Here is a 27,465-nt window from a genome sequence, read left to right as displayed (position 1 = left end):
AAAAGATGGATCCTTGTCTATTATTAATAGAGGTCTGTGGGCATATAGTCAAAATGAACTGTTTGGCAACCTGTGGCTCACAAAGGCCATCCATTCCCCACCTCTGCCTGTACTGGCTGATGCATCAATTCATCTTTTATACTGTTGAAACAGAAGACCTTCAAGAATGGCAGTGTGAAGAAGCCAGAACACAAGTTTCTTTCACTCATCCTTCAGCATTTTTAGGCTCTAACAGTATACACATGCAAAGTAATTCCAGATTTATGTATGCATGATTCTATGTGTATGATTGGTTGTCCCTAATTTATGTATTAAAATAGCTACTGTGTACATGCTCAGAACAGGAATTTTCAGGGACATGTGGCCAATTAAGCACTGTGGGCTTGAGCCTCAGTGCCATTCAGTCAATGAGAAAATTCCACTCAACACAAATGGATGAGGGGCAGGGTCTGTGTAATCATATTGTGTACAGAAGATGAGTACACATGTACTTATCTAGTATACATGAGATAACAGGCACAATAGCTATCTTATCACTTGGTCTTTGAAATTTAGCCCAAACCATTTGCCAAATGGACAAGTGAACTTGGCATGAGGACAACCATGAGGACAAGTGAAAACAATGGGCATAACAACAATCTGACATCGTCCAGCTATTACAGTTCCCCCGTTTAATAGTTAGCTCAATCTAAAAAATAGTCTTTATTTTTACTGTAATATCAATCATGTCCCTGGGGATAATGACAATACTGTGGCATCATCACTTGGCTCTGAAGCTCAGGGTTTCTGGCTATTTAATTGAGTTAAAACATAATGTCAGTTGGAAGTGCCAAGTGTCATTATAAATAGAGCCCTGATTGTTTGAAATATCCACCTGGCAATCAAGCTGCTGTAACTCACTCTGTTGTGTGAGCGTGTGGGAAAAACTCCCCCAAATTTCAAACCCACTTGTAATCAATGAAGAAAGTGAAGTCAGATGTAGTAGTCAATGGGAGTGATACTATATATCACACACATGCACTCATATGTATGTATGTATGTATATATGAGTGAGTATATACACACACACAGTTACATCAAATCACAGTTACATATATATGTTGTATACACACACACACACACACATTATTATGGAACTACTGTTTGTGATTTGATGCAACTGAGAAAAGAGTAGTTTTGTTAGGAACAGAGGCAAAATTACATCTGAAAGGAAGCCCATCACTCTCAATTATTTTATGTTAATGAGCCAGATCCTCAGAGTATATTAGTTCCATCCCATTGCCTTCAGTAAAACTACATTTGAGCATCTGTGCCTGTATAAGGAAGGCATCAGCCAGGCAAGTAGTCAAAGGAAAATGGGAGTTGAGGGAAAAATCCTGGTCTTTTCAAATCAATGCACTCCCCTTGAGTGCAATACAGTAGGTCTAGAATGTCAGTCCAATGGATCCAGTGGACTTGCAACATGACCTTTAGTAAATTACTTCACCTTGTCCCAATCAGTAGAAATGGTGATGATGCTCGGATTTTGAAGCACCTTTAATCCTCAGAATATTTGTTCATAACTAATTAAGACACCATAAGGGCTGAGATGATGCATCAAGGAGCAACAGATCTCCAACTTCCTGCCCCTTGTAGACTCTTCCAAGCTGCAAGAGGTCGGAGGAAATAGAACTGCTGCATCTTTTATCTTTTATAGGAGTTATAGATTGAAAGACCTAACAAATTACTGAGTCCCAAAGAACCCTAAGAGTTCTTCAGAGACCTAAAAGGCTGTCTGGTCCCATGGTGATGGTGATGGCTGATATATTTCCCCACAATCTCTGCAGGAAGTAAAAGAAAACACTGTTGAAAACATGTTGCCAACTGACGTAGAATGATCCATTAATCAGGACTGAATGCTGGGAGTCTATCCTTATCCTGCCGTTTAGGATTTCAGTCATTTTAACTTTACCATCTAATAAATAAATAATATCTACAGTTGCTACAGCATGTTTACAAAGCAATTTACCAGCAGGAGTTTAATCACTACAGCATAGTTTCAAGGTAGCTAATGGTAAATATTAGCTGTGCTTTACAGATGACAACATTGAGGCTGAGGGATTAGCTAAATCATCCAAAACCAGAGAATGGACACTTGTCATAGATTTCATAGACATTAGGGCTGAAAGGGACCTTGAGAGATTCATAGATTCATAGATTGTTAGGGGCTGGGAGGTACCTTGTAAATCATTGGGTCCAGTCCCCCTGTACTAGGCAGGAAAAGACAACTGGGGTCAAGTGACCCCAGCAAGGTGACTGTCCCGTCTCCTTTTGAAGATTTCCAGGGTAGGTGACTGCATCAACACTGGGGGGAGTTTACCCCACAGTCTGGACACCCTGCCTGTGAAGGAGTTTTTCCTGGAATTAAGCCTGAAGCGGACTTCCGGGAGTTTGCTCCTGGTCTTCCCCAGGGGTGTCCTGGTGAACAGCTGTTCACCAAGTTCTTGATGTACTCCCCTGATGTAGCAGTAAGCCACTACCAAATCCCCTCTCAGCCTTCTCTTCTGTAGGCTGAAGAGGCCCAAGTCCCTCAGCCTCTCCTCGCATGGCTTGTCTTGCAAATGCCTGATGATACAGGTGACTTTTCTCTGGACCCTCTCAAGTTTTTCCATGTCCTTGTCAAAGTGAGGTGCCCAGAACTGGACGCAGTACTCCAACTGCGGTCTCACCAGTGCAGAGTACAGTGGAAGTATCACTTCCTTAGTTTTGCATGAGATGCAATGGTTAATGCATGCCAGCATGTTGTTTTCCCTGTTGGCCACAGCATCGCACTGCCATCTCATGTTCATGTGATGGTCAATCACTACCCCTAGGTCCCTTTTGGCTGTGGTGCATGTCAAATTGTCGCCACCGAGCCTGTAGGTATGTTGGGGATTGCTTGCCCTCAGATGGAGCACCTTACACTTCTGAGTGTTGAACTTCATCTGGTTCCGGTTTGCCCAACTCTCCAGCCTGCCCAGGTCTGCCTGTATCAGCAACCTATCTTCTGGCATGACCCCACACCCCCATAACTTGGTGTCCTCCGCAAACTTGATCAGTGAGCTTTTCACCCCCACATCCAAATCATTGATAAAGATCATCAGATCCAGCCCCCTACCCTAGGGGCAGGAAGTCAGCTGAGGTCAGATCACCCCAGCAAGATAACCATCCAAGCTGGGATTAAAACTGTACCTTCATCAGTGGCAGGTATCACATAAAAATGATGATACATGGTTCACATAGGCCAAGAGGTCAAGTTAAAATTTTAGCAGTCACCATGAATAACAATTGGAACAGGCTGTCATGGGAAGTGGTAGATTCTCCATTTCTTCACTTCTTTGAAACAAGATTGGATAACTCTTCTGGAAGATACTCCAACCAAAACAAGTTACTGGGTTCAATGCAGGAATAACTGGATGCTATTCTTCTGTGGCTTGTGTTACACAAGAATGGCACTGGTCATATTTTTGATTCACTGGGGATTAGTGGAGTGCAGTGCATTATTCCTTCCAGATCCAAATGGCCCCATAGTATCAGAAGGTAGGTGATACTGATGAGGACCAAGAAGGGCTACATAAACATGTAACATTGGCTTTATGCCAGCCCAGGATTCTGCCCACAAGATAATCCTCAGCTGCTTCTTAAGTCAGCAACAATAAGGAAAGTTTTCCCCTTTCTAGCAATTCACATGGACTTTTGTGCTTGATAATAATATTGAGTAGCTCAGAGGCTATTCATATGGCAGAAGAAACTGAAAGCATGATTGAGAATTGCCCATATGAAATAACAAAAAAAACACCCATAACTTATTGGTTGGCACATAGTACTGTATTATATTTGCAATAATGGGAGATATATAGTACCATTGACTGCTATGTGCCTGCTGTTCTCTGGATCTACAGTAATTCCTATGTAAAACCCTGCTCCAGCTACCTTACCTGACTCCTCACCTCCCAGAACATACTATAATGTTTCAGTTTTGACTTATGTGAAAAATGTCAATGACATATAAGTGAACAGCCATGTGGGATATTTGTACTGCTTGACTGTAGTATCACACCAAGCTTCTTTATGGCTAAAGTATTAACATTACACACATTCCAGTCCAACCACATGTGTTATCCAGGGAGAGATCTTTCAAGATTTTGCCAGGCATAAGCTTTATAAATGTGATGCTGCTGTGGACATTATGGCCAATAGCCATTTACATGGTTTTTTAAATCTGCATTAAATCCATGGAATTATACTGGATTTACCTGAGCAAAATTAGACCTGTAATGCCTTAATGCAGACTGCAGTTGCAATTTTATGCCAAGTTTTCAAAGTATGAAGACCTCCATTGCAGTAAATCAGCACTAGGGGTGTTGATTTACACCCCCTGAGGAATTGGCCCTTCTACTTTAATATAGTGTCCCTGAATGATGCTTTTGTTAAAGGGATTTTATCCTTTGTAATAAAGAGCCCTACTTTCAGTGTATTTATGATTAATGTTTCAAACTTCACTTTTTGATGCTAGTTTCTATAGAAGCATCATACCAGTTGGGATTTCTTTTGTCAGTTAAACTACTTACTGTGTATGGGTTTCACTATCTATGAGGAGAAGATTGTGAAAGCACAACACACTTGGGCCCTGATTCAACAGAATGCTTAAGCACTTGCCCATTTCTATGCACATGAGCAGTTCCAGCGACAGCTGGTTAAGAGCCAAAGTACTGACTGCTTGAAGGACTGAGCCACAAAGTATGGGTGTTTCACATCCTCTTTTGTAGTCTTTTAATTTCAAGACCATTTTGACTTGAAAAAACAATGCAAGTATTTAATCAGCAAAGTGTTTTATTTTCTGAAATAGTTAAGATCTGGAAATTCAAAGGTCATTACAACTACATCTCTCTACAGCAAACACATCCTTATTAAATAGCTTCTGCTACAGGTGAAGCACTTAAAAATGTCCAGGCAAAGTAGTTACAACAGAAGTATAACAGCAGCCCTGTACCCAGGACAGTGGGATGTGTAGGGCCAGTGGTGATTTCCAGCTGCCATTGTGCCCCAGGTGTAATTGTATGACTGAGGCAGCGGCTGATATTTTTCTGCCCCTCCCTTCCTAAGTTGGCATCCAGGGTGGCCAGCTGTCTTACCCTAGTTATGCTACTGAGTTAGTGTTTCACTACAGTGCTTAAGGCATAAGTTCAAATCCCACTCCAAACTACTGACAAAAACTGCCTCCAGATGTAAACAGGACCCCTGGTTAAGGGTGTCTGGATTTGATTTTAACCACACCACTCCCTTGTGTGACATTAGCTACAGAAAATGAAATGCCTTTTCCAAGCTACCTCAATGGAGTGATGGACTGGAGAGGACCTTTGACCTTAATGGGTGCATCTACTGTGTAGCAGACCAATTAGCTGTGCAGTAAACATCTCCGTGTCTACACATGCAACCCTATTACGCTAGAGTATACTAATTTACTCTGCAACAGGATAGTACTTGTATTTACTTATATCCTGCTGCAGAGAAAAAAACCGCAGTAGCACATGTGTAGATGCTGAAGGGGCTGGCTGAGGCACAATGGTGCTTCAGTGCAGGGGCTGCCTGCTGTCTAGTCCCATGCTGAAGCACCCTCATGCCTCAGCCAGCCCCAGCACAGTACATTGGGCCAGGAGGAGCAGCCCCAGGCTGGCAGGCTGGCCTCTTAGACCTCCTGCCAGCCAGGGCTGCTCCACCCAGGCTCAGCGTACTACAGTCCCAGGCACATGTAAAGAATCCAGATAAGCTCCGGAGTTTATTCACACACATTAATAGATATGCATTAGTAGATGTGCCCCCATATTGAACTTTGAGGTACTGTTTTAAAGAATAAGAGCCAGAATAAATATTGATGCCTCTTATGTTGGGAAACTGAGAGCCTCTTGTACCAGTAGTAAAGGCACAATGACTATTTTACTCATTCTGAAAGCTCAGATTATAAACATCTCATATATGCCATGTAGTACCACATGCATACACACACATACAAGATTTTTTTCTTCTTCAAAAATATCAAAGTTCCTTACATTAAATGTTTTACCCATAGACTTATAAAGGATTTATGTCATAACACCTCTATAACATCTTTATCTTGTTCCACCAGAGCTGGAGATTGGCCAGTTCAGAGATAAATGAAGGCTGGGCAATGACAGTTTCTTATCACATAGATAATGAATCCAGAGTGAGGTTGGAAAGCTAAAAAGGTTCTCCTTGCCTCTTAAATGTTTGGCCACTCTGCTACGATCGTCACCAAAACTCTCTCTAGGCAGAAGGCAGGGTAGGATGACACCTTAGAAACTAACTAGTTCAGAAAGCTAAACTTTCATAGGTGACAGCCTTCTGTCAGATGATATGCTATGCCCTGCCTTCTGCATGACTTCATACTAACATGGCTAACTACCTCTCAAAGTTCTCTCTAGTGGTTTTTGTGATATGAGCAACTCTACAGGCAGAATTGGATTGCACTGTCAACATATTTCATGTAGGTCACTGAGGAGCCATCAAGCAGCCCTTAGCTAGACCCAAAATACCAAACTATGCTGCTGGGTGAAATTCTAATCAGAAGGCGAAGACAAGGTTGTAACTTATATTTGATGTTATAAAGGAAGAGGGAGCATCAGAGAGATGCAAAGAAAAGTGTGATATGGTTACATTTGACAGGGTAGGAAAATGATGTAGGAGATGCTATCTAACTTGCTGAATTACAACTCACTATGACATGGTCCCAGTTGACTATCAATGTGTTTTTATTCCTCACTGTGGTATATGCCACCTGGGAAACTTGTCAAATAATTTGCTCTGACTTCCAAATACATGAAAGGATAATAGCATCTTTTAATCTTGCATCATGACTGATTACCATGGTCTCCTGTATCTTCCTAGAATTCCAATTGCCAGTGCATCCCCATTAATCTAATCACTATAAGAGAAAGCTCCTGACATGGTGATCTTATAACCCAATATGAAATAAGACAAACAGAAGGAGCAAGGAGGACAAAGGTAGTATGGTAAGTTCATATGGATCCACAAATAAGCAACAACACAATTTAATAGGTCTAAATGGTTCTAGAATCTTTTCTTTTTCTCTTTTAAATTAAGTAATAAAATAAACTACCCCCACTGATGAATAATCATCATTTGTTGGCTGAATTCTAATTTTAAATGGAATTTCTTTTAAAAAAAGATAAACGGCCATTAAAACATTTAAATTGCCTTTTCAGCTTGTAAAAGTGTATTTTGAAAAAAAAGATCTAAATTTGGGAGAAACTTTCAGTTGATTTTGTTTCTCTAAACCAGAGGAAAACATCTTTATAATATATACAATAGCTTATCAATGCTTCCTTTTAAGCATGAATGGGTGTGAGCCAATGTGTTTGTTATCTGCCAAAAAAGATGAGCATACTAGATAGAGAATGGATAATTCAGTGTTACAGAAGAAACACGTCTCAGCTGATTACATGTTTTATTCCCTCACTTTATCTCCTACAAAACTAGAGGTCATAAAATTCAGAAATTCTTGAACAAAATAGTCATGTGCAGTTGTGTTATTATTTCTATTCTATTAAACAAAATCCATTTCTTTGTGATATTTTCCCATATTTTACATCTCTAATTACCATAAGAAACAAACTTGCTAGTTCCTTAAACTGAAAATAAACCAGACCACAGGCATAGTTCATGCCTTCAGGATTGCTGAAAGAAGGGCCAAGTGAAGGGCATTTTCCTTGGCTTATTTCTTCATCTGCATATTGTGCCTACTCTTCTTTTCTCCAAATGACACAATTAGATTTTATTACATCCATTTGAATTGCTGTTTTCTTCATCTGGATTGCTTTCTCTGACAAGTACCAGATAATTTAAGCCTTCTTCATTCTTGGTTTCCTCTAAAGCAGTTGAAATAATACTATCTGAATCTGTACACAGAGCATCGCTATCTGCATTTGAAAGAAAGAACAGTTATTATTAATTCAAATACAATATTGGAAGACAAATGAAGTCAAACAACTTGCAGAGAAAGTTTGTCTAGCGACCATAAAAGGAGTAACCAATAGCTTGAATTTATTCTGTGCTGCTACAGCATGTATAGATTACATCCTGAACCAAAGCATTTAGAGATCCTCACCATTATAATACTTTTCATGTGCACCACCTCCCTCAGATAAGAAATGTACCTTTTTTTTTGGAAAGCAGAATACAGAAAAAAAGATGTTTCCAGAGTCATAGCCTAGAGCTGGCTTTTTTATGGAAAGATGGGGTGTGTCTACACAAGATGCTTTACTGTGCAGTAGACAAATCTACTGAGCAGTAAAGCGTCACCATCTACATGTGTGCACCATTTACTGAGCAGTAAATTAATCTACTGCACAGCTGCCTTCTACCTGTAAATCAAGATCACTGGGGATCGGGGCATGGGACTGGAAAGCAGCAGCAGGGGAAGAAGACATTTTCCCACCCCATGCCCCAGTCTACCAACTGGGGCATAGGGCTGGGAAGAAGTAGCCAGGGGAGGAGACATTCTCCCAGCCCTATACCCTGATCTGCTGGTTGGCGCATAGGGCTGGGAAGCAGCAGCTAGGTCTAACACCACTCCCCGCCATGTTCCTCCCAGAAACAGAGGTGCATAGAGCAGATGGAACAGAGTTTAGCAGCAACACCCCAGCTGAGAACCACTGAGGTAAGGTGAGGCAGCACAACAATGGTGGGGTGGCACCAAATTAAAGAAAGTTATGGATAGGTGCCCTGAATCTAAAAATGTAGAGCCACTGGTCTAGATGCCTATTGCTTAAAGATCAAGTGTAAATTGATGCATCTTCCAGCAGATAATAGGAGTGCACCAATAGAGATTTTGGGGGCCGATACCAATAGCTGATTTTTAATGCTGATCCGATTTCTGATACAGCTGCATCCAGCTGGTAAGTCTGTTGTGGTGAAAGGGGAGGGGGGAGGGAAGGGGCATGGAGGGGCAGATAAATGCCTCCCATGGTGAAGGAAGGAGTGGGGCTAGGGTTGGGGCTGGGGCTGGGACTGCCCAGATGGGGCAGGGTGGGGCATGGGATGGTGCCGCAGCTTATCCGGGTAACATGGAGGGTGGCAACTACTGCTGCTGCATGCCCCCCAGGAGGGCATGGAGTGGGCATGTGCCCCCCCAGATCTGTGCAGGGCAGGGTGGGGCAGGGCAGGGCAGGGTAGACTGCAAATGCAGGCTGGGGCCGGGATGGCGTCAGATACTTCCCAGCAGGGGCTGAGCCAGGCAGCACTCGGGGTGGGCAGTGGCAGTGCTGGGAGGGGGGACTATGGTAAAATTTGGGGTTGCTGCAACCCCCCCGTAGCACCACTTCCGCCTGCCCCGAGCACAGCCTACTGCAGCCCCGGCCCCAGCCCACAACTGCATCCTGCCCTTGTTTGCCCGACCCCATGCAGATCCAGGGGGCACACGACCCCCCCATGCAGTCCTGAGGTGCACACAGCAGCAGGAGCTCCCCCCTCCCCACACCCCCGGAGAAGCCACAGCTCCATCCCACACCCTGCCCCGCCCCACCTCACCCTGGCTGGGCAGTGCCTGCCCCAGACCCACTCACCCCTCATTGCAGGGGGCATTGATCTGCCCCTCCACACCCCTCCCCTTCCACCACAACAGATTTACCAGCTGCACGCAGCTCTCCAAACTGCCGGTCTGTGCTCCTCACTGCCTGCATGCTGTGCTGCGGCTGCACGCACACACAGGCATTTATCAGCCAAATTATTAGCCACATCAGTCCGATTTCCAATACAGTCAATTTTCTTTATATCGGTGCTGATCTGATATCAGACCAATGTACTGGTGCACCTTTACCATTTAATAAATGTTCTGCTCTTCGAGGAACAGATTAAGAAACAGCTTTTAGCTATTTCTGATGTCTTATTTGGCATTATTATATTAATTTTGTCTTGTTTACATTTGCACATATGTACAGAACCAATAGTGATGGAAATGACTTTTAAAAATGGAAAAATAATTAAATAGCTAAAAGGTTTGAGTTATTAGTGTTGCTCTTCTGTGGATTTATTCTTAGTAACACATACCTTTTTTATTACACCCCTACTTACTTTACTTCACAACTAGAAAGTAAAACATGTGATATGCAGGGATCTACACTTGAGAATCACAAGCATTGTGCTCTTCTAGTAGGGGACATTCAGTTTATTATGTCACTTCACTGGGGTGCTTTTCCCCCTTCTTTATACTGCAGAAAACTCAAAGCCTTCTGCAATCAATATAGTAAATTAAGATAGATTAAAAAAGAAAAATAGGAATGAGAAACTTAATTTAAGAACTCTGTTGAGGGAGGATGGGGCTTGGGAGACAGAACAAACTGTGTTCACATACTGCAATGATTAGCAGCAAAGAAAAATCATTTGATACTCACTTTGTCGGTTCAGGAATATTATGGCAATATTTAGTCATTCAATCTGTGCTCAGTTTTCACCAATCTCTTTTTTGTTTTTCTTAATAAAGCACTTAATGGAAACCCTGAGGGGCAAGCTGCCTTGGAATTGGCATGTGGCAAAATGTAGAGGGCATGTTTGCAACAAACTCTGAAGACAGAAACCTTAAAATAAGGTCTTCCAAGTAAAACCGGGTATTTTCAGACCAGACATATGCCGGCTGACCTGCCTAAGTATAGAACACTAGAGGAGCTTTCAGATTTGTTTCCTGTATAAGTATCTAGAGCTGATGAGATGATGTTTACACAAATGTGAGTATGAAGTCACTGTGATATTTTTACCAGATATATAGATACATTACTAATTCTTTCCCCAACAGATCTGCAGGATCACAGAATGTACCAAATATTGTGTTCACTTTTAATCTAGTGTTATTGTGTTTACCATTAAACCAAATAATAAAAAAATCATCTTGCAAGTAAACTTCTTGCCTTTCTTTTATCTTTGAGCTCTAGACACATATTAAGGAGAAAGCCTATTTGTAGAAGTTCTGCATACTGTACAATACAATGTGGATAAACTTCCTTTTAACTTTTGGTGTGACATGACGAGTGACAAAGTTACTACAGAACTGGTGCCTTGTCACATTTATGTTGAGATTTTACATGCAACCAAATATGCATGTTCTTCCTTTTGCCTTTGTTTATTCTCCTGTTAGCACAATGGTCCAGGCTCAGACCCTCTAAGAAAATTTAGTACTAGATACACTATACATATAAGCCAAGAAATAAATGTTAACTTATCAAGATATTGAGTAAGGTGATTACCTTTGTTATAGGTCAGCCTATCAGGATAAATAAAGCTAGCCCAGTTAGTTACAGCAGCAACAGAAAAATGGAAGATACACAGCATAGAAAGTGAGGAAAAGTCTTGGCTGGGAAAGTCTAAGAAACCAGAAAAATGTGAGCATCTAAAATAGCACTAATGACCCAAGAAGTCATAAACCAGCAAGAAAACAGCACTTGAATGAGCCTTGAGAGATAATAACTAGCAGGAACTAAAGGGAAAGTAGAGAAGAGGAGAATTTTATACACAGTGTGCGCGTGTGTGTGTTGTTAGTTTCACCATTGCTAAACTTAGGTGATTGATTTACACTAAGCAGAGTTATACATATTAAATGTAGCCATAAAACTTGTGCAATGATCCCCTCAGATTCCACAAGAAAAGCCTAAGTCAACTAAATACTCAAGGAGGAGACTTCCTAGGAACATCTAAATGATGTCTGAAATGGTGCTGGTGATTCAATCATAGGCAGTTATTCCCTTAGGGTATGTCTACATAGTAGTGGACTGCAGTGTAATGTAGAAAGGTGCCTAAGCTAACTTTAACTAAAGACAGGCTTCTGCAGTTGAGAAGCTCTTTGTGGATCTCTATGCTGCAGTTAGGCGGCTTCCAGAGATTCAGCTAACTCACTTAAAGTTAGTTCTGGTATCTCTATGGTATGCTGCAGGCAGCAGTGTAGACATACCCTTGGATCAGGTACTGATCATTTGGGCTCAATAACATGGCATTTTTTGCAAGAGAAGTTAACTGCAATGCCTGCAAGGTGTCTGTCAGAATGTCCTGGCCAAACTACAGTTGAATGGATTCCATTGGACCTACACTAATTCATCTTGCACTTTCCATTGCCAAATTTCTGCAGTCTTTTGTTATTTCCTGTTCCAAATTAACACACCATGCTGTTCAGTGCTGTCAAACAGCTATTGCATTTTATCATGGCCCTTGTTTAAGAATCTGCAACCATATTCCTTAACTACCTTGTAGGCAGTTGTATAATTAGCTGATGTTAGCAAATACTCTGCTGTCTTACGTTAAAAGGTGCAAATTGTTATTATGCTTATACAAAGACTTTCAGTATACTTTACATTTAGTGTTTCTGTACTTTATTTTTCAGAAGCTGACAATATATAAGACAAAAAACAACTAGTGGAAGACATGATTGGTGAACACTGAACAAACAGAACATGGCCTACAAATGTTTTAGGAGCCATCTCTTCAGATGATGCAAATGGGCATAACTCTGTCAGTTAGTGAAGCTATGCTGCTGGTTTACAACAAGGTACTGAGCCCTGTTGGTAATAAAGCTATGCCATGCAAATATATTGATATATATTGCTCTCAGTGGTGCCAGATGACAGAACAAGGAGCAATGGGGTCAAATTGCAGCAAGGGACATTTAGGTTCAATATTAGGAAGAATTTTCTCACTAGGAAGGTAGTAAAACACTGGACCAGGTTACCCAGAGAGGTTGATGAATCTCCATCCTTGGAGGTTTTTATGAACCAACTAGACAAAGCCTTCACTGGGATGATCTAGGTGGGGAGGGTCCTGCTTTTAGCAGGAGGCTGGTCACTAGATGACCTCCTGAAGTCCCTTTCAACCCAAATTTTCTATGATTCTGTGATTCAATATCTAATATCCTACCACTTTATATGGTGAGAATCACTTTGATCAGAAGTAGATTTAAATCCTCTCTTGTTCCTCTTAAAAATATTGTCCTACTTTTCTTGAAATAATATTATATATAATGTCTCCTCTTCCTTTCAAATACCAAATTATTTACACACTGGTAAACAAGGGATGTTGGTTGACTTGTGGAGACAGCAGAAAGTTGTGCACCATAATAAGTATATTCTAGACAAGAGCTCAATTACATATTTCTATCTGAAAAAGAATAAAGCTAAAAATGTGGTTCCTTAAGCCTCGATATCTTACTCTAAAACAAGTGGGACAGTATGGACATAAATTATTATGCTGCTACCTGTGGGGTACCTGGAGTTGCAAGTACTTTTATTTCAGTGTCCCCTCATCTCCAATATGGAGTATAAATAGAATACAATGTTGTAATACTTCACACAATATTACATATCAGTGGAGATGCATTTGTGTCTCCTGTGTCACATGGCTTTAGGATGACTTGCACAGATTTGCTGTTCTTTCAGCCAAAGGATGCTAAACATAACATTTTTGCCTAGCTCCAGACAAGCGTGCTGTGCATCCATTTACATGGATTTTAAGTTTTTTATTTTTTCTTAAAGTATATTTTTCCTAAGACATGTACTGACAAGGACCTCTAAGTGCCTCAAGCACTCTTGGTAAATACATCCAGTGTCCCACACTCACAGCAGAGATAGAGACAGCTGGTATAATTTATGCTGGTTTATTATTTGTGTAAGGGTATAATCTAAGGGCTCCAAGCAAGGGCCAGGACTTCATGATGTCAGGCACTGTACAGACACGTCACAAAGCCAATGGTTCCTTCCCTAGATTTATAGTTTATGTTTATTAGTTTTTACAATTAATACAGGTTTCCCTCAATTTATGATGTACATGAGTTCCCAGAGAACAGCACATAAATCAAAATCGCATAAAGCGAGCCCACTTTACAATGTAACAAATAGGGATAGGTCCCCATGGCGGTGAAGGAGGGATTGAGGCTGGGACTAGGGAAGGGGCAGGGGGAGGGGTGCCATTCCCAGGGATGCACAAGGCAGCAAAGCAGAGGGAACAGAGTGGCACTCACCCCAGTCTTGGCTGCAGCAGTCCCAGGAGTGGCCAGCACCAGCTGCCTGCAGCCTCTGGGCTGCACCGTGTTCTGCCTGTCCCCATTCACCTCTGTTTCTAGGCTGCGCCGTGCCCTAGTGTAAGCAGCTGATGTCGGCTGTTCCCAAGGCTGTTGCAGCTGGCGCTGGGGTGAGTGCTGTGCCCCGCCGCTCCCCGGGTTCTGCTTGTCCGCACTCACCCCAATCCATACTGGAGCAGCCGCAGGAGTAGCTGACACCAACTGCCTGCACCATAGCATGGTGTAGCCCAAGAGCTGGAGTGAGCCCAGGCGCAGGGGACAGGTGGAGCACGGTGCAGCCCAGCAGCTGCAGGCTGCTGCCCCCGGCCCCTCCCGGGGCCGCTGCAGCCGGGGCTGGGGTGAGTGGGGCCCTTTCCCCTCCCCACAAAGACTTACCTGCTTGGGTGGGGGGGGGTGCATTTATGCTGATCACGTAAGAGTGAATTTACCTTGCATATAACAAATTATGGGTCTATATATGCTCATAGCATAAGAGCAAATTCATATATAAAGAACCTGCATAAATCGAGGGAAACCTGTAGTTTCTGGGTTCTTTTCTCCAAAACTTGACGATTGGTGTGGCTGTTCTTCTTCCAACCTAGTTATACTCACAATTTGCTTCTTTTTTTTAAAATGAGAGAGAATTTATCAAGGGAAGAGATATGGCATGATGGTTGTGTGCTGCATCAGCTTTGCAGGCAGCGTGTTATAAAAACCTATTTCTATGGCATAACTAAAAGCTAAGTGAAGCCAATGGGGAGCTTTTCCACTGACCTCCATAGGCTTGGGGGCAGATGATAACTGAGTTAAATTGAAAAAGGGATTACAGAAGTTCAGAAATGTACAAAAGTGGCCTGATACCAGGCTTAAGCAATGCCGTTTATCAATACACTTGTGTTAGAGAAACTTGTTTGTCTAAGTGATTACCTTAAACACAGGGAGATACACAGAAAAGCAGTTGAGGAGGATTGTTTTTAACAAGGTAAATTGACAATGTTTAAATAGTAAGTGGAAAGCCATTGGTACATCTCTGGCAGCGACACACTCCCTGATCCTAGATCTTAACCCTGCATACCCTGAGTACACCTGAGAAATTTCTAAAAAATAATTTAGCCATTTCACTAATTTTCTGTCCAAGGGAACTAACTCAAGGGAAAACTAGATTCAAGACTCAGGTGAAATATTTCAAAGAAATAATGCATTTCCCAAAAAAAGTAGTTTTGAGTTGACTGGACCTGGGGATGAGGCAGGGGGGAAGAAGGTGGAAATGGGAGGGGAGAAAAGGAAAAGGGAGGAAGAGAAGGTGAAGAAGTCATATATTTTATTTTTACATTTTTACAGAAAACATTTCAATTCTTTTCTTTCAAAATGATATTTGGAGACCACATTTTCTTAATTTCATTGTTTTAAAGTATTAAAAAGTCTTTGTAATTAAAGTGTGTTGGTTGATCTGAACAATTTTTTTTATTTCTTTGAGAATTCAGATTTTTTCCCAATCCACCCAAAACAATTCTCTCTCTCTCTCTCTTTTTATATTATTGGCCAAACCAAGAAAACAATTATTTACACAGTTCTACTTAAGAGATACAATTCTGAAGATTAGTTTAGTATTAGTTTTGAAAATGCAAAGATGATGGACTGAAACCTCTGCAGAAGTAATACTCTATCCATAAAAGAACTACACCAGGGACTATGGTAGTACAGACTTCCTCAGATTTGCCCTACCATATTTCTCATACCTAACCTGACTGTAAGAACTATTTCTACAGTTGTGATTGTAGCACAGAGTTTGATTGCATCACTAAACAATTAAAGGTCTGCCTAGTACAGGGGTGGGTCCACAGTGAACCAGCAGCCCCTGCAACAGCAGTTCCTTCTGGCTGCCACTGCTAGACCCATGGAGCATGGGGCCATAACAGCATGGGCCTTTGACAGTGCTGGGCCAGGCCAGATCAGGGCAGAGCCCCAGTTCTGCAGGTCCACTCTGTCACAGCCCATGGAGACTGTCCAGAAGTCCAGCCACTGGCTCAATCCACCATTTTGCACACCCCTACCAAGAGTGGGAAAGCTAAAATTAAATCTGGGTGCTCAGCATGAGAATTAGTCTTTCGGGCAGGAAACTGATCAGCATACTTAGTTTTACTAAGGAGCCAGAAGATAGATGCTGGCAAACATGTCTCCAAGTAAAATCCATGCTTACCCAAATAAATGGTCAAATGTAGGAAGCAAAAAAATGCTACAGGCCCAGTTTGTATGTCCAAAAGTAGAGTTGTGTCTGAAAAGACTTGCGTCTTGGATCAGTGGTTATTCTGAAGTTTGTTGTTCTAAAGGATCAGAATTTTGTTCCCACTCCGAGCAGTGACCTGTGGTATTTATTTAGTAAAGGTTATATGTTTCTTGGAGGAACACTGCCTTGCTTGCATCATTTTATGCTAAAACTGATAGGCTGTTGCTTGATGTTCCAACAGAGGAACATGTCCTGATCACTACATTGGAAACAAGGAAAATAAAATGGATAGTTTTCAAGAAACTACTAACTTCTTTTTGGCAACTGAGAGGACTTTTTATATCTTGGGGCTGGAAGATGCACCATCTTTTCAGAGTTCTCCTTTCTACGTCAGCCCCAGATTAGTTTGCTGCACCATGGATGGCATAGAGCATTAAACACTGAACTGATCTCTCTAGATATCATCCTTTCATCCAGTTACATTTCAGGATATTTGCTGGAGTCTTCATATCATTCACACTTCTCCACTACACAAAATCTCATTTCTCCTAATAGTTATAGATTATAAGTATGACATCTGTATCTCTCTTCAACTGGGGAAGCAGAGGGTAGCCTTTAGGTCAGAGATATGCCCTCTGTCATCCCCACAAAAATAAACTCTAATTTGGTCTTCTCTTTATATCTTCAACTGTGCCCATAACAATGGTGTCCTAATGACCTAGTATCCTACTCGCTGCTTGGGACAAGGGGCCAATGAGGACGTGGAACATAAACATTGTGCAACTGAAGTCTGTGGAGAGAGAAACCAAGTAATAAAGGACTTGGAAGAGCTGGGCAAAGAGGGTGCATTAAAAAATCCAAAGGGATGGGGGAAATGGGAATGACTGAGCAAGAAGATTGGGAGTTAGATGAGAAACCTAAGAAGTGGAGAAGTGGAGACTGTGAATAGCTATGTGAAATAAATGGGACTGGGACAAATTGCCAGGATAGAGAACAGAGAACATTCAAACTGGATAGCTGGAGGGGATGGGGCAGCAGGGTGAAAGCCTGGGGGGAATGTGTAGAAGAGTCTGTGCCCAGTAGAGCACATTCTTCTCCAGAACCTGGAATGGAACCCATGAGGCCTGACTTTCAGCATTCCTCCACGGTCAGCAAATATCTTTGACGTTCACTGGCAAACAGTGTGTCTAATTCCCTCCAAGTGCTGGTCCACATACAGAATGAGAACCTACCACTGCTATCAATTACTCCCTTTGATCCAGTGGCAGAGGCCTAGGCAGTAGCTCTAAAGATCCCAAGAGATGACTTTTGAAGGTGTCAGTTTAATGCTGGAATACATTTCTTTTTCAGCTTGCTTTTAAAAAACTGAGGACACCACACACATGTATAAAAGTATGCATACACAGAGAGCCTACATTGAAAGAACATTATTAAGGTTGCAAATTCAAGCACTCAGGAAATAGGATGTCAGAATTAAGGTTTCCTGTGCCATCTTAACCATATCCTTATTTTACAGAACCCTGGCTGGGGCTACAGTAACAAAAACAATAATACTAATAACTCAGTTTTTTAGGGTCTTGTTACACCTAACACTGTGAGATGCACAAATGTTGATTGATATTAGTGCTAGCTCAAGTTTGGTGCGGTCACACGTTCAGGCCATAAGGAGCCTGGAGGACCGCAAAGTAAGACCTCCCTCGCCTTCCATTCTGGGCTTCCCCTCTTACCCCTGCCCTCTGGGGCTCTGATGTTCTCCCCTGCACCTGGAGTGCCCCCATCCCACCCCTGCTTACTTATAGCTGCCTGTATTGTCTGTCCCAGGAAAGCAGGCAGGGAAGAGTTAACCTGCCTCCTGGGCAGCAGCTGCTGCTGTGCTGTTGCTCTTCTCCAAGCTGAGTTCATCCAGAAAGCAGCAGTGGTGGAGGCTGAGCAGGAAGGTAAACCCTTCTTGCCTGCCCTGGACAGACAATGCAGACAGCCACAGGTAAGCTGGGGAGGGAGCAGGGATCTGTGGTTCTGGGGAGGGCGGAGGCAGTAGGCCTGATCTGGGCCAGGAGGGGAGGCAGGGCAGGCGGGGTGTTTACACTAAGGTGTAACACAAGCTGAGTAACATGGATCAGAGATAATCCTGCCCTGGAGTAGCATAACTTTGAACCATGTAACGACCGCTTAAAACTAGTTTCAGGTGTTAATGTGCGGACAGTCCATGTGTTAAGAGTTCATAGGAGCCACCCAGAATTACCATGTAACAAGCCCTTATGGTGATCTCCTTTGTATTTGACAAGAATTAGCTAATTATTCTTCACAAACCACCCAGAGGGAGTAAAGTATTATTATTCCCATTTTATAATTACGTAAAATGAGGTAGAGAGATTACAAAGGAAATCAGTAGCTGAACTCGTATTAACATCAATTCTTGAATCGTGGTCATCCTTGCACACCAAGGCTAGGGACAGACATTCAAAAAGACTGAGCCTAAATTGATTCAATCTTTGCAGATTAGTCTAACCTGGCTAGGCTGAACCGATTTGTAACCGTACAAACATTCCCTCTGGACAGTACAGACATTCCCTCTGGACTGAGAAAATGCAGGCCCCAGCAGGACACTCTGATTAGAGTCCCTGGCCCCCCCTTGCTGCTTCTGACCAGCCCAGCGGTGAGTTGATAACATAGCATTTAGCACTCCATCAAAAAAACAAAAGCCTCTCTCGTTAGTTCAAGCTCTTCTTAAACACCTTTTTCCAAGGAAAGAACTGAGGGACATTACCAGCTACCTGTTGATTAGCTCCAAAAATCCCTAAGTAGACATTGTCCTATCTGCCTTTGTCTTGTCTGCCTTACACAGATACCCCTCAGCATTAGCTAGCATACCATGTGCTAGCTGTGGTCCATTCTCTGGGAGAAGGGACGGGGAGAATCCCTACTTGGGGGAAAGGGGAGGCAGGAGCAGGAGGAAGCCAGGCAGATGCTGATGTGTCTGCAGTCTCTGCTGGAGCTCCCACAGGGAGCAGAGGGATGGGGCCAGCCCTGCTGTGGAGCAGAGAGCTCCACCCAGGGCTGAAAAGCATCTGGGATGCTGGGGGACTCTGGCTTAAGCTAAACCAGGAAAGGGTCTGGGACAGACATTGCGTAAACTGGTTTGACCCAAATCAGTTAAGTCTGATACTACGTTTAACCAGGTTTACCTCACACAGGTTTCAGCCATTTTCAAACTGGTTTATGTGCACTGAATGTCTGTTCTGTTATAAGTTTAAACCAGTTTCTGATCACTTAAACCAATTTATGTGTAATGTCTGTCCCTAGCCCAAAAGACTCTTCTCCCCTTGCTTTTATATTTCTTCATATTTTACAGCATTTCTGGGAAAATCATGACAAGCAGGTTGTCATGATGTTCCCTAATCTCATTGGCACTGGAAAAAATCTGAGAACTCCCTTCATGCCAGTAGACTTACCCCAGATTTAGATGCCCACTTAATGAAAAAAATTCACACCTAAAAAATCTCCAGTGCTTTTGTAAACAACCTATTTTTTTCCAGTTATTTAATCATTTGTGAATTCTGCTTAACACAATTTTAAAAGAACTGCCTATTTCACATGGCGTAATAAGGGAATGAAATGTGATCATGAAGGAACAGGAAAAGTTTAACTACTGTACAATGTTGGGTTTTTTTACTTTTCATTAATATTGTTAACAAGGGGAAAAAGAAGGGCTACAGGCCACAACTCAAACTCACCTTCAAAGGCCTGATTGATGACTCCAGTGGACAATGTCTTGCTATAAAGGTGAGAGGTATAGCACAGAGGAGAGTTTCTCACCTCTTGCATTTGATCCTGAATATAACAGAAAGTGGGTCTGTTACATGGTTCTTGGACCCAGCATCTTATCACCAAGTCCCATCTGAAAAAAAATAAATGACATATTATTAAATATAATGCCAACACTTAATCCTCACCAAGGATCCTCACCTGGCATAAATGGGCATATCTCCACTGACTTCAGTTAGACCTATGATGACTTTCACTAGTAGAGGATCTGGTCCAGGAGATTTCAGTAATGGCAAGTGAGAGGAATAGAATCCAAGAAATCAATGATTGTTACACATGTTCACCATGAAAACTATTTTATTTTACCAAAACAGATGTTTCTGAAACCTAGAATCCACTGTAATATTACAAAAATTACATACTTATCAAGGTTGCCTGAATGCTTTCTAGATGCCACTAAGGCCCTCTCTATCTGCTACACATAAGGCTCTCTATCTGTTACACATCAACCAGCTAATCATACCCTAACTTGTGACCCAGCTACATGTTCCTCCAATTAGTGGCTTGATAAAACAAGCAATACAAAGTTATTCCACATAAAAGTGGAATTTGTAGCTTGTTCTAATCGTACCAATAATTGAACGTGTGGCCAAGTGCTCCCCAGTAGCTGGAAGCCCATCAGCTGAAGGGCTCCCAGTCACAGGGGTGCACTGCCCACTGTCAGCCTTGCAGCTGACAAGGCTCTTAGCAGGGGCAGCCTCTTTGGCTGTAGGGCTTGAAGCGGGGGCAGCATCTTTAGCTGTGGGGCTCTTAGTGGGTGTGGCAGGGAGCACACTGCCCCTGCTGTGAGCTTCATGTGCTATGGGGCTTATAGCAGTGGCAGCAGGGAGAACATTGCCACCACTGTGAGCCCCACAGCTAACGATGCTCACAGCGAGGGCAGCATTCCCAGCTCTGCCCTGGCTGCGAGCGCTGCAACCCATGTTGGCTACAGGGTTTTCAGTGGGACAGTGCAGGGGAATGCTGCCCCCACTATGAGCCCCACCAAGCCCTGTCAGCTGTAAGGCTCATAGGTACAGAAGCTGGTGCAGACAGAACCCCATATCATGATCCCAGGCTCGCCTTGCACCAGTGATAAGGTGCAATGGGATCTAATGTGTGATCCCACAATCACACCTCCTGCCATGCACGGTTGGCATGGCAGGAGGCACAATTGTGTAGATCATGCATTAGATCCCATCACATGTTATCACTGCTGCAAGGCGAGCCTTGGATCACAATTACCTGCGTGTGTAGAGGGGCCCTGAGATGTAGATATTTGCAAACAGAATCAAAAAACCAATAACATCAATCACTAAGGTGACTAAGCTATAATGCTTAGTCACTAATCACTGTTTCCTCAGGCAGGATATGAATTGTGAGCACTCCATATTCCATTAGATGAACTGAATCATCTGTTCATTCATTGATAAAATGCTTTATTATCCAGTTTTGAAACCTCTTCTCTCCTGACATTCAGTGGATGCAGATACTATGATTTCTTATAGTTCAACAAACTTAAAGCTAAAATCACTCAGAATCATGATGGGCCATTTTAGTATCTTGCATATTCTTATTTCCTAAACAAATTTGCTTAGATAGTTCAATTTATTAATGCCAGATATGATGGGTAACATGGAACAATAATATCATTAAAATATTTATCTGATTCTCAGAATCAAAAATATTCACTCAGCCTCTTAATGTGTATGGTATTTTGCATGGATAGCTATTTGTGATGTGCCAGATTTTATCAATGACATACAAAGCAACCTGTGATATCCAGCTTTTCTTTCATGTTACATGGTGAAAATTTGCATTAGATAGAAAACTCAGCAAAAAAACTCAGCAAGACAACTTACTAGAAAATTCAGTAAGTTGAGCAGTAAACAGAGAGCAGTTGCTCTGGGGTAAGCAGTGCAAGTGCAAGGCGGCCTTGAATAGGTTTTTCTCTGTGCTAGTGGCCTAGGGTGGCTGACTGGTGCTACTGTGTTTGACTAGGGCCTAGTGTGTGTGTCTGGGGGTGTTCTTTTTTCCTTTTCCCCCTGTGTTGTGTGTTTGCTTTTCTCTGTCTGGCTGGCTGTTTGTCTGTCTCTCTCTCCCCCTTGCTCTCATATTTTTCTTTTCTTCCCTCCCCCATGTGACTAAGGGCACTGACACAAGTGACATTTTGTTGTGCAATCAGCCCCCTGAAGCACTTTACAGCTGTGCCCTTTCAGACAGCTGCAGAGCACTTTGAAAGGGCTACGTCTCATGACAATCTGAACCCTCATTATATGAAGGTTCAGAAGAAGGTGCTCCAAGGTACGGCACCTTCGTTAACTTACGTTACCACATGCTGGGAGCAGAGCTGGGCTGAGCAGGGGGAGTTCAGTCCACCTGCTCCACCTTCCAGCACAGGCTGGGCAAACCCCAAACCAAGCCTGACCAGACCTCCACTCCTTTCCTGACCTCCCTTTCTGAGGGAGCACTGGGGCTGAGAGTGGGGAGGGGCAGGGCTAGGAAAGAGTAACTGCATACTCACACTTGCTCCAAACTGCAGCTTGATCCCCCAACCCATGGGACCCAACAGCAAATGTCTGTTGGGTCTGGGGAATCACTGTAACTCACAGTGTTTATGTGAAGTACCATGAGTTACAGCAGAGAGCTGCATGTCTGTCAGTGCCCTCAGTAACAGGGCTTGCTCTGAGTGGGGCTGGTTTAGGCAACTGTGAAGTGGAGCTGTGAAGTGGAGCTAGGATAGGCAGCCTTATGAAAAGGCAGCCCCCAGTGAACCATAACAGCAGCAAACAGGGTGCATCTACACAAGATGTTGTAACTACGCAGTAACTGCGTGTTTACTGCACAGCTGCCTAGTTAGTGCAGTAAATGTCTCAGTGTCTACATGGCTCCTCTATCCTGGCTCAATGTGCTGTGGTCTGAGAGCAGATGCAGACGTGTGCCTGGCAGCAATAAGCTCCAGAATGATAAACTCCAGAATTTATTGCTGTGCATTTATAGGCATGTGTGAACACACCCACAGAGAGGGAGTTTGCCTAGGGAGTTTGCCCCAGGAGGGAGCCAGGGAGCAGGAGACTGTGCATGGGTGTGTTTGAGTATGTGCAAGGGTCCTGGTGTGATATATGGTGTTCAGATATCCGTGCTGCATTGCATCAGGAACCAGGAAGATTACTTGGACAAGAGTTACGAGAAGCTGGTAATGGAGAAGTGGCAGCATGTAACTTCTTGAAGGAGAAGGGTCCTCAGAATTCAAGAGCAGCAGATTGAAGTCAGCAACCACTTTCAAGTACTCCGTGGTGAAACTTTTGAGGAAAAGGAAGCAGAATGGACATCTGCAGGCATCAGGCAGAGGAGTCAGTAGCCTAGAGCACAGGTAGTGCAAGACCCAAGGAAAGGGGCTCCAGGACCACTGCACCAAGAAGGAAGAGAAGAGTAGTGGTGGTTGGTGACTCTCTTCTGCAGGGGACAGAGGCACCAATTTTTTGTCCACATTTGGGGGCCCAAGAGGAGTCTCAGAAAGACTACAAAAGTTCATCCATCCTTTGGACCACTACTCCTTCCTGCTTCTCCATGTAGAAACCAATGATACTACCTGAGCAGATCAGAGGTGACTATGAGGCTCTTGGCAGGAGGATTAAGGAGCCTGGAGTACAAGTGGTGTTCTTAACAATTCCAGGCAGAAACTATTGTATCCTGGAAGTGAATACATGGCTGAGATGGTGGTGTCAACGTGAAGGCCTTGTCTTTGTTAACAATGGGTGTACATTCTTGGGAGAAGGATTACTATCAAGAGATGGAATCCATCTGACAAGAATGGTGAAAAGTACATTTGGACATCATCTGGCCAGCCTAAAAAGGATGACTTTAAACTAGGTTCCACAGGGGATGGTGATCAAAACCTTCCAGCAAGAGACCACACAGAGGCCAATGTGGTTGCAGAAAAAGCTTCTAAAATACCTCAAATGCAAAAGGGAAGCATACAGGCAGTGGAAGAAGGGGCAGGTCAACAAGGAAGCATACCAAGAAATGGCATGTATCTACAGGGACAAAATCAGGAAGGCAAAGATAAAGAATGAGTTGCACCTGGCAAAGGAGGTTAAGGACAACAAGAAGAGGTTCTATATGTCGGCCAGAAAAGAAGGACCAAGGAAGCTGTGGATCCTCTGTTAACAAGCCAGGAGAAATTCCTATCTGAAGATGTAAAAAGGTGGATCTACTCAACAGCTACTTTGCCCCATTCTTTGCAAAAAAATTAAGCTGCAGCCAGACACCTAATAGGGATTATCTGGATAAAGAAGAGGGCAAGCTGTGGGAGGAGATAACAATAGAAGTAGTCAGAAAGCTTTTGTTTGGTCTGAATGTATTTAAGTCAACAGGGCCAAATGAACATCATTCCAGGGTACTGAAGAAAATGGCAGCGGAGATCTTGGAGCCCTTGGCAATGATATTCATGAAGTCATAGAAGATGAGGTAGGTACCAAAGGACTGGAAAAGGGCCAACACAGTGCCCCTCTTTAAAAAAAGGCCAAATGAAGGACTCAAGGAACTACCAGCCAGTTAGCTTCACTTCAATACCTGGAAAGTTACTGGAGCATAAGCTGAGGAAGGTCACTTGCAAACCTCTGGAAGAGGAAAGGCTGATCATAAGCAGCCAGCATGGATTTATGAAAAACAAATCATGTCAAACAAATATGATCTCCTTCTTTGACAAAGTAACTGCTTGGGTGGATGAAGGGAATGCTGTGGATACAGTGTATCTGGACTTCAGCAATCTTTTGACAAGGTGCCACATGACCTTTCATAAACAAATTGGAGAAATGTGGGCTAGACAAAACTACTATAAGGTGGATACTGGTAACTGCCAACTGGCTCAATAGCCACAAGCCAAAGGTAATTATTAATGAGTCCATGTCAGAACGGCAGGAGAATTTTAGTGGAGTCCCACAGAAGTCTCTCAGGGGCCTGGTGCTGTTCAAAGTGTTTATTAATAATGTGGATGCTGGCATAGAAAGCTTCTTGAGCAAGTTCATAGCTGACATGAAACTGGGAAGGATTGTGAATATGTTGAAGGATGCAAGCTCATTTCAGGAGGATCTTGACAGATTGGAAATTTGGACTAGAGGTAACAGAATGAAGTTCAATGTGGACAAATGCAAAGTCCTACACCTTGGGAGGAATAACCAAGAAAACAAATATAAAATGGGTGGCCACAGCAGGAACAGGATGTTTAAGCCTCCACCAAAAGCATTTGATATTGGCTACAGCCAAAGTTGAAGATTTTGGCTGGGGTATGCCAATGTTCCTTCTGAAACCAAAGCCAGAGGTTTGTGGCTCAAGGGTCTTGCCTTTCTGCTCAGTGTCTGACCAATCACCATATTTGGGGTCGGGAAGGAATTTTACCTCATGGTAAGATTGGTATGGACTGTGGAGGTTTTTGCTTTCCTCTGTAGCAGAAGTCATGGCCCCCTATCTGGGATCTCTTAAGCATATATTGTCAACATTTTATAGAAGCAGGGCATTGGCTGCATGTTCCCCTACTTTACCTCTGGCAGGTTAGGGTGTTAGGTCTATGTTTTGCCAGGGTTTACAGTAGTCTTAGGTAGAGTTTAAGTTGTGGATTGTATAAGATGGTTTGGATAGGGATCTATCCACCATAAAGTAGTTCTGCCGTAGAGAGAATGGTGGACTAGATGACCTTTGGAGGTCCCTTCCAGCCCTGCTTCCCTATGATTCAATGTACTTCACAATGTGAGAAGCTTGGGAAGGTGAAAGCCATCCGAGCATACCAGCCATTTGTTTCTATGTCTGAATGAAAATATGAGAACAAACACCTTTTGCTGCCAGGGATGAATGCAGAGTAACAAATAGTGTGTCAGCTTAATACACTCAACAGGAATTTTTGAGAAAGACCACAAGGATAACTGGTGAAACTTGATATTACTTCTGTTTTCCACTCATTCACACTATATGCATACATTTTTAAAATTGTGACACAGGATTATATTATTTCATGGGAAATGTCTTTCAACAGACATGAGAAAAAGTAGATCAAAACTCTATCCTTCAGCCAAACTTCAAAAACTGATTTAATTATAGGTTTAAGCAATACTTAAAGCTTTATCCTATTTAAAAAATTCAGTTAAGATCCAGTTAAGGTTCAGTTAAGATCTACACACTGAAATTATGTTTTAACTGGATTAGGGAAAAAACAAGTTACAGGCAAGACTGTGACTGTATATGTAGTGTAGACAGGGACGGGAGAATCTGGTTTTAAGAGACTCTAGATCAGTTATTCTCAACACAGCACCTCTGGGGTGTCTGGATTTCCTTTGAAAGGTGCCTTGGGCTATCACACAATGTTAGCACTCTTTGATATGCAAACATGATTCACAAGATAAACCCAAAGATTTCAAATAGGAATCCATACTATCAAAAACATTCTGACCTCTTGTGGGCTCTTTCAGTTCTTTGCAACAGAAGAATTGCTTTATTATTTTTTTCTATAGTCAAAAAACAAGCGAAAACTAAAAGCTAGCATTTTCAGAGGAGTGCCTTAGAGCTAACGAGAGGTGCCTTGAGTCTAACAAGGTTGCGAACCGCTGCTCTAGGTAAACTACAGCTATGAAGTTTAATAGTATACACCGGGTTCTATAGGAGGCTAACAATTCATAGATTCATAGATGTAGGGTCGGAAGGGACCTTACAGATCTTCTAGTCCGACCCCCTGCCCTGGGCAGGAGAGAAAACTGGGCTCAAATGACCCCAGGTAGGTAAACGTCAAGCCTCCTCTTAAAGACCCCCAAGGTAGGAGCCAGCACCACTTCCCTTGGAAGTTGGTTCCAGATCCTAGCCGCCCTGACTGTAAAGTAGTGCCTCCTGATGTCTAGTCTAAACCTACCCTCTAACAACTTATGGCCGTTATTCCTTGTTACTCTGGGAGGTGCTCAAGGGAAAAGGTCTCTCCCAAACCCCGCTGGTCCCCCCTAGTAAGTTTACAGACGGCCACCAGGTCCCCCCTCAGCCCTCTCTTGTGAAGACTGAACAAGTTAAGGTCCTGTAGCCTCTCCTCGTAGGGTCTGCCCTGCTGTCCCCAGATCATACAAGTGGCCCTCCTTTAGACCTTCTCAATGCTGTCCACATTCCTCCTGAAGTGCGGTGCCCAGAACTGGATGCAGTACTCCAGCTGCGGCCTGACCAATGTCGCATAGAGGGGGAGGATCACCTCCTTGGCCCTGCTTCTGATGCATCTGTGGATGCATGACAAGGTACAGTTAGCCCTACTGAACGTGTCCTCGCATTGTTGGCCCATGTTCATCTTGGAGTCAATAATGACTCCAAGATCTCT

General features: G+C 43.0%; 1 protein-coding gene across 2 annotated transcripts in view; it reads right to left on the bottom strand.

Annotated features, from left to right (window-relative positions):
- Positions 1 to 5,695: 5,695 nt before the first annotated feature.
- ROS1 (ROS proto-oncogene 1, receptor tyrosine kinase) overlaps positions 5,696 to 27,465 on the bottom strand; it is a 108,777-nt gene continuing 87,007 nt past the window's right edge. For both annotated transcript variants that reach the window (XM_006026162.2, XM_025207061.1), the window contains 2 exons: positions 20,051 to 20,214; positions 5,696 to 7,976 (listed from right to left, as the gene is read on the bottom strand). In XM_006026162.2, the coding sequence (XP_006026224.1) occupies positions 7,825 to 7,976; positions 20,051 to 20,214 (316 nt within the window). In that variant the 3' untranslated portion in view covers positions 5,696 to 7,824. The remainder of the gene's footprint in view (positions 7,977 to 20,050; positions 20,215 to 27,465) is intronic.

This window comes from Alligator sinensis, unplaced genomic scaffold (genome assembly GCF_000455745.1).
Source record: "Alligator sinensis unplaced genomic scaffold, ASM45574v1 scaffold38_1, whole genome shotgun sequence".
Classification (NCBI taxonomy): Eukaryota; Metazoa; Chordata; order Crocodylia; family Alligatoridae; genus Alligator; species Alligator sinensis.
This window is presented reverse-complemented; position numbering and strand designations above follow the sequence as displayed.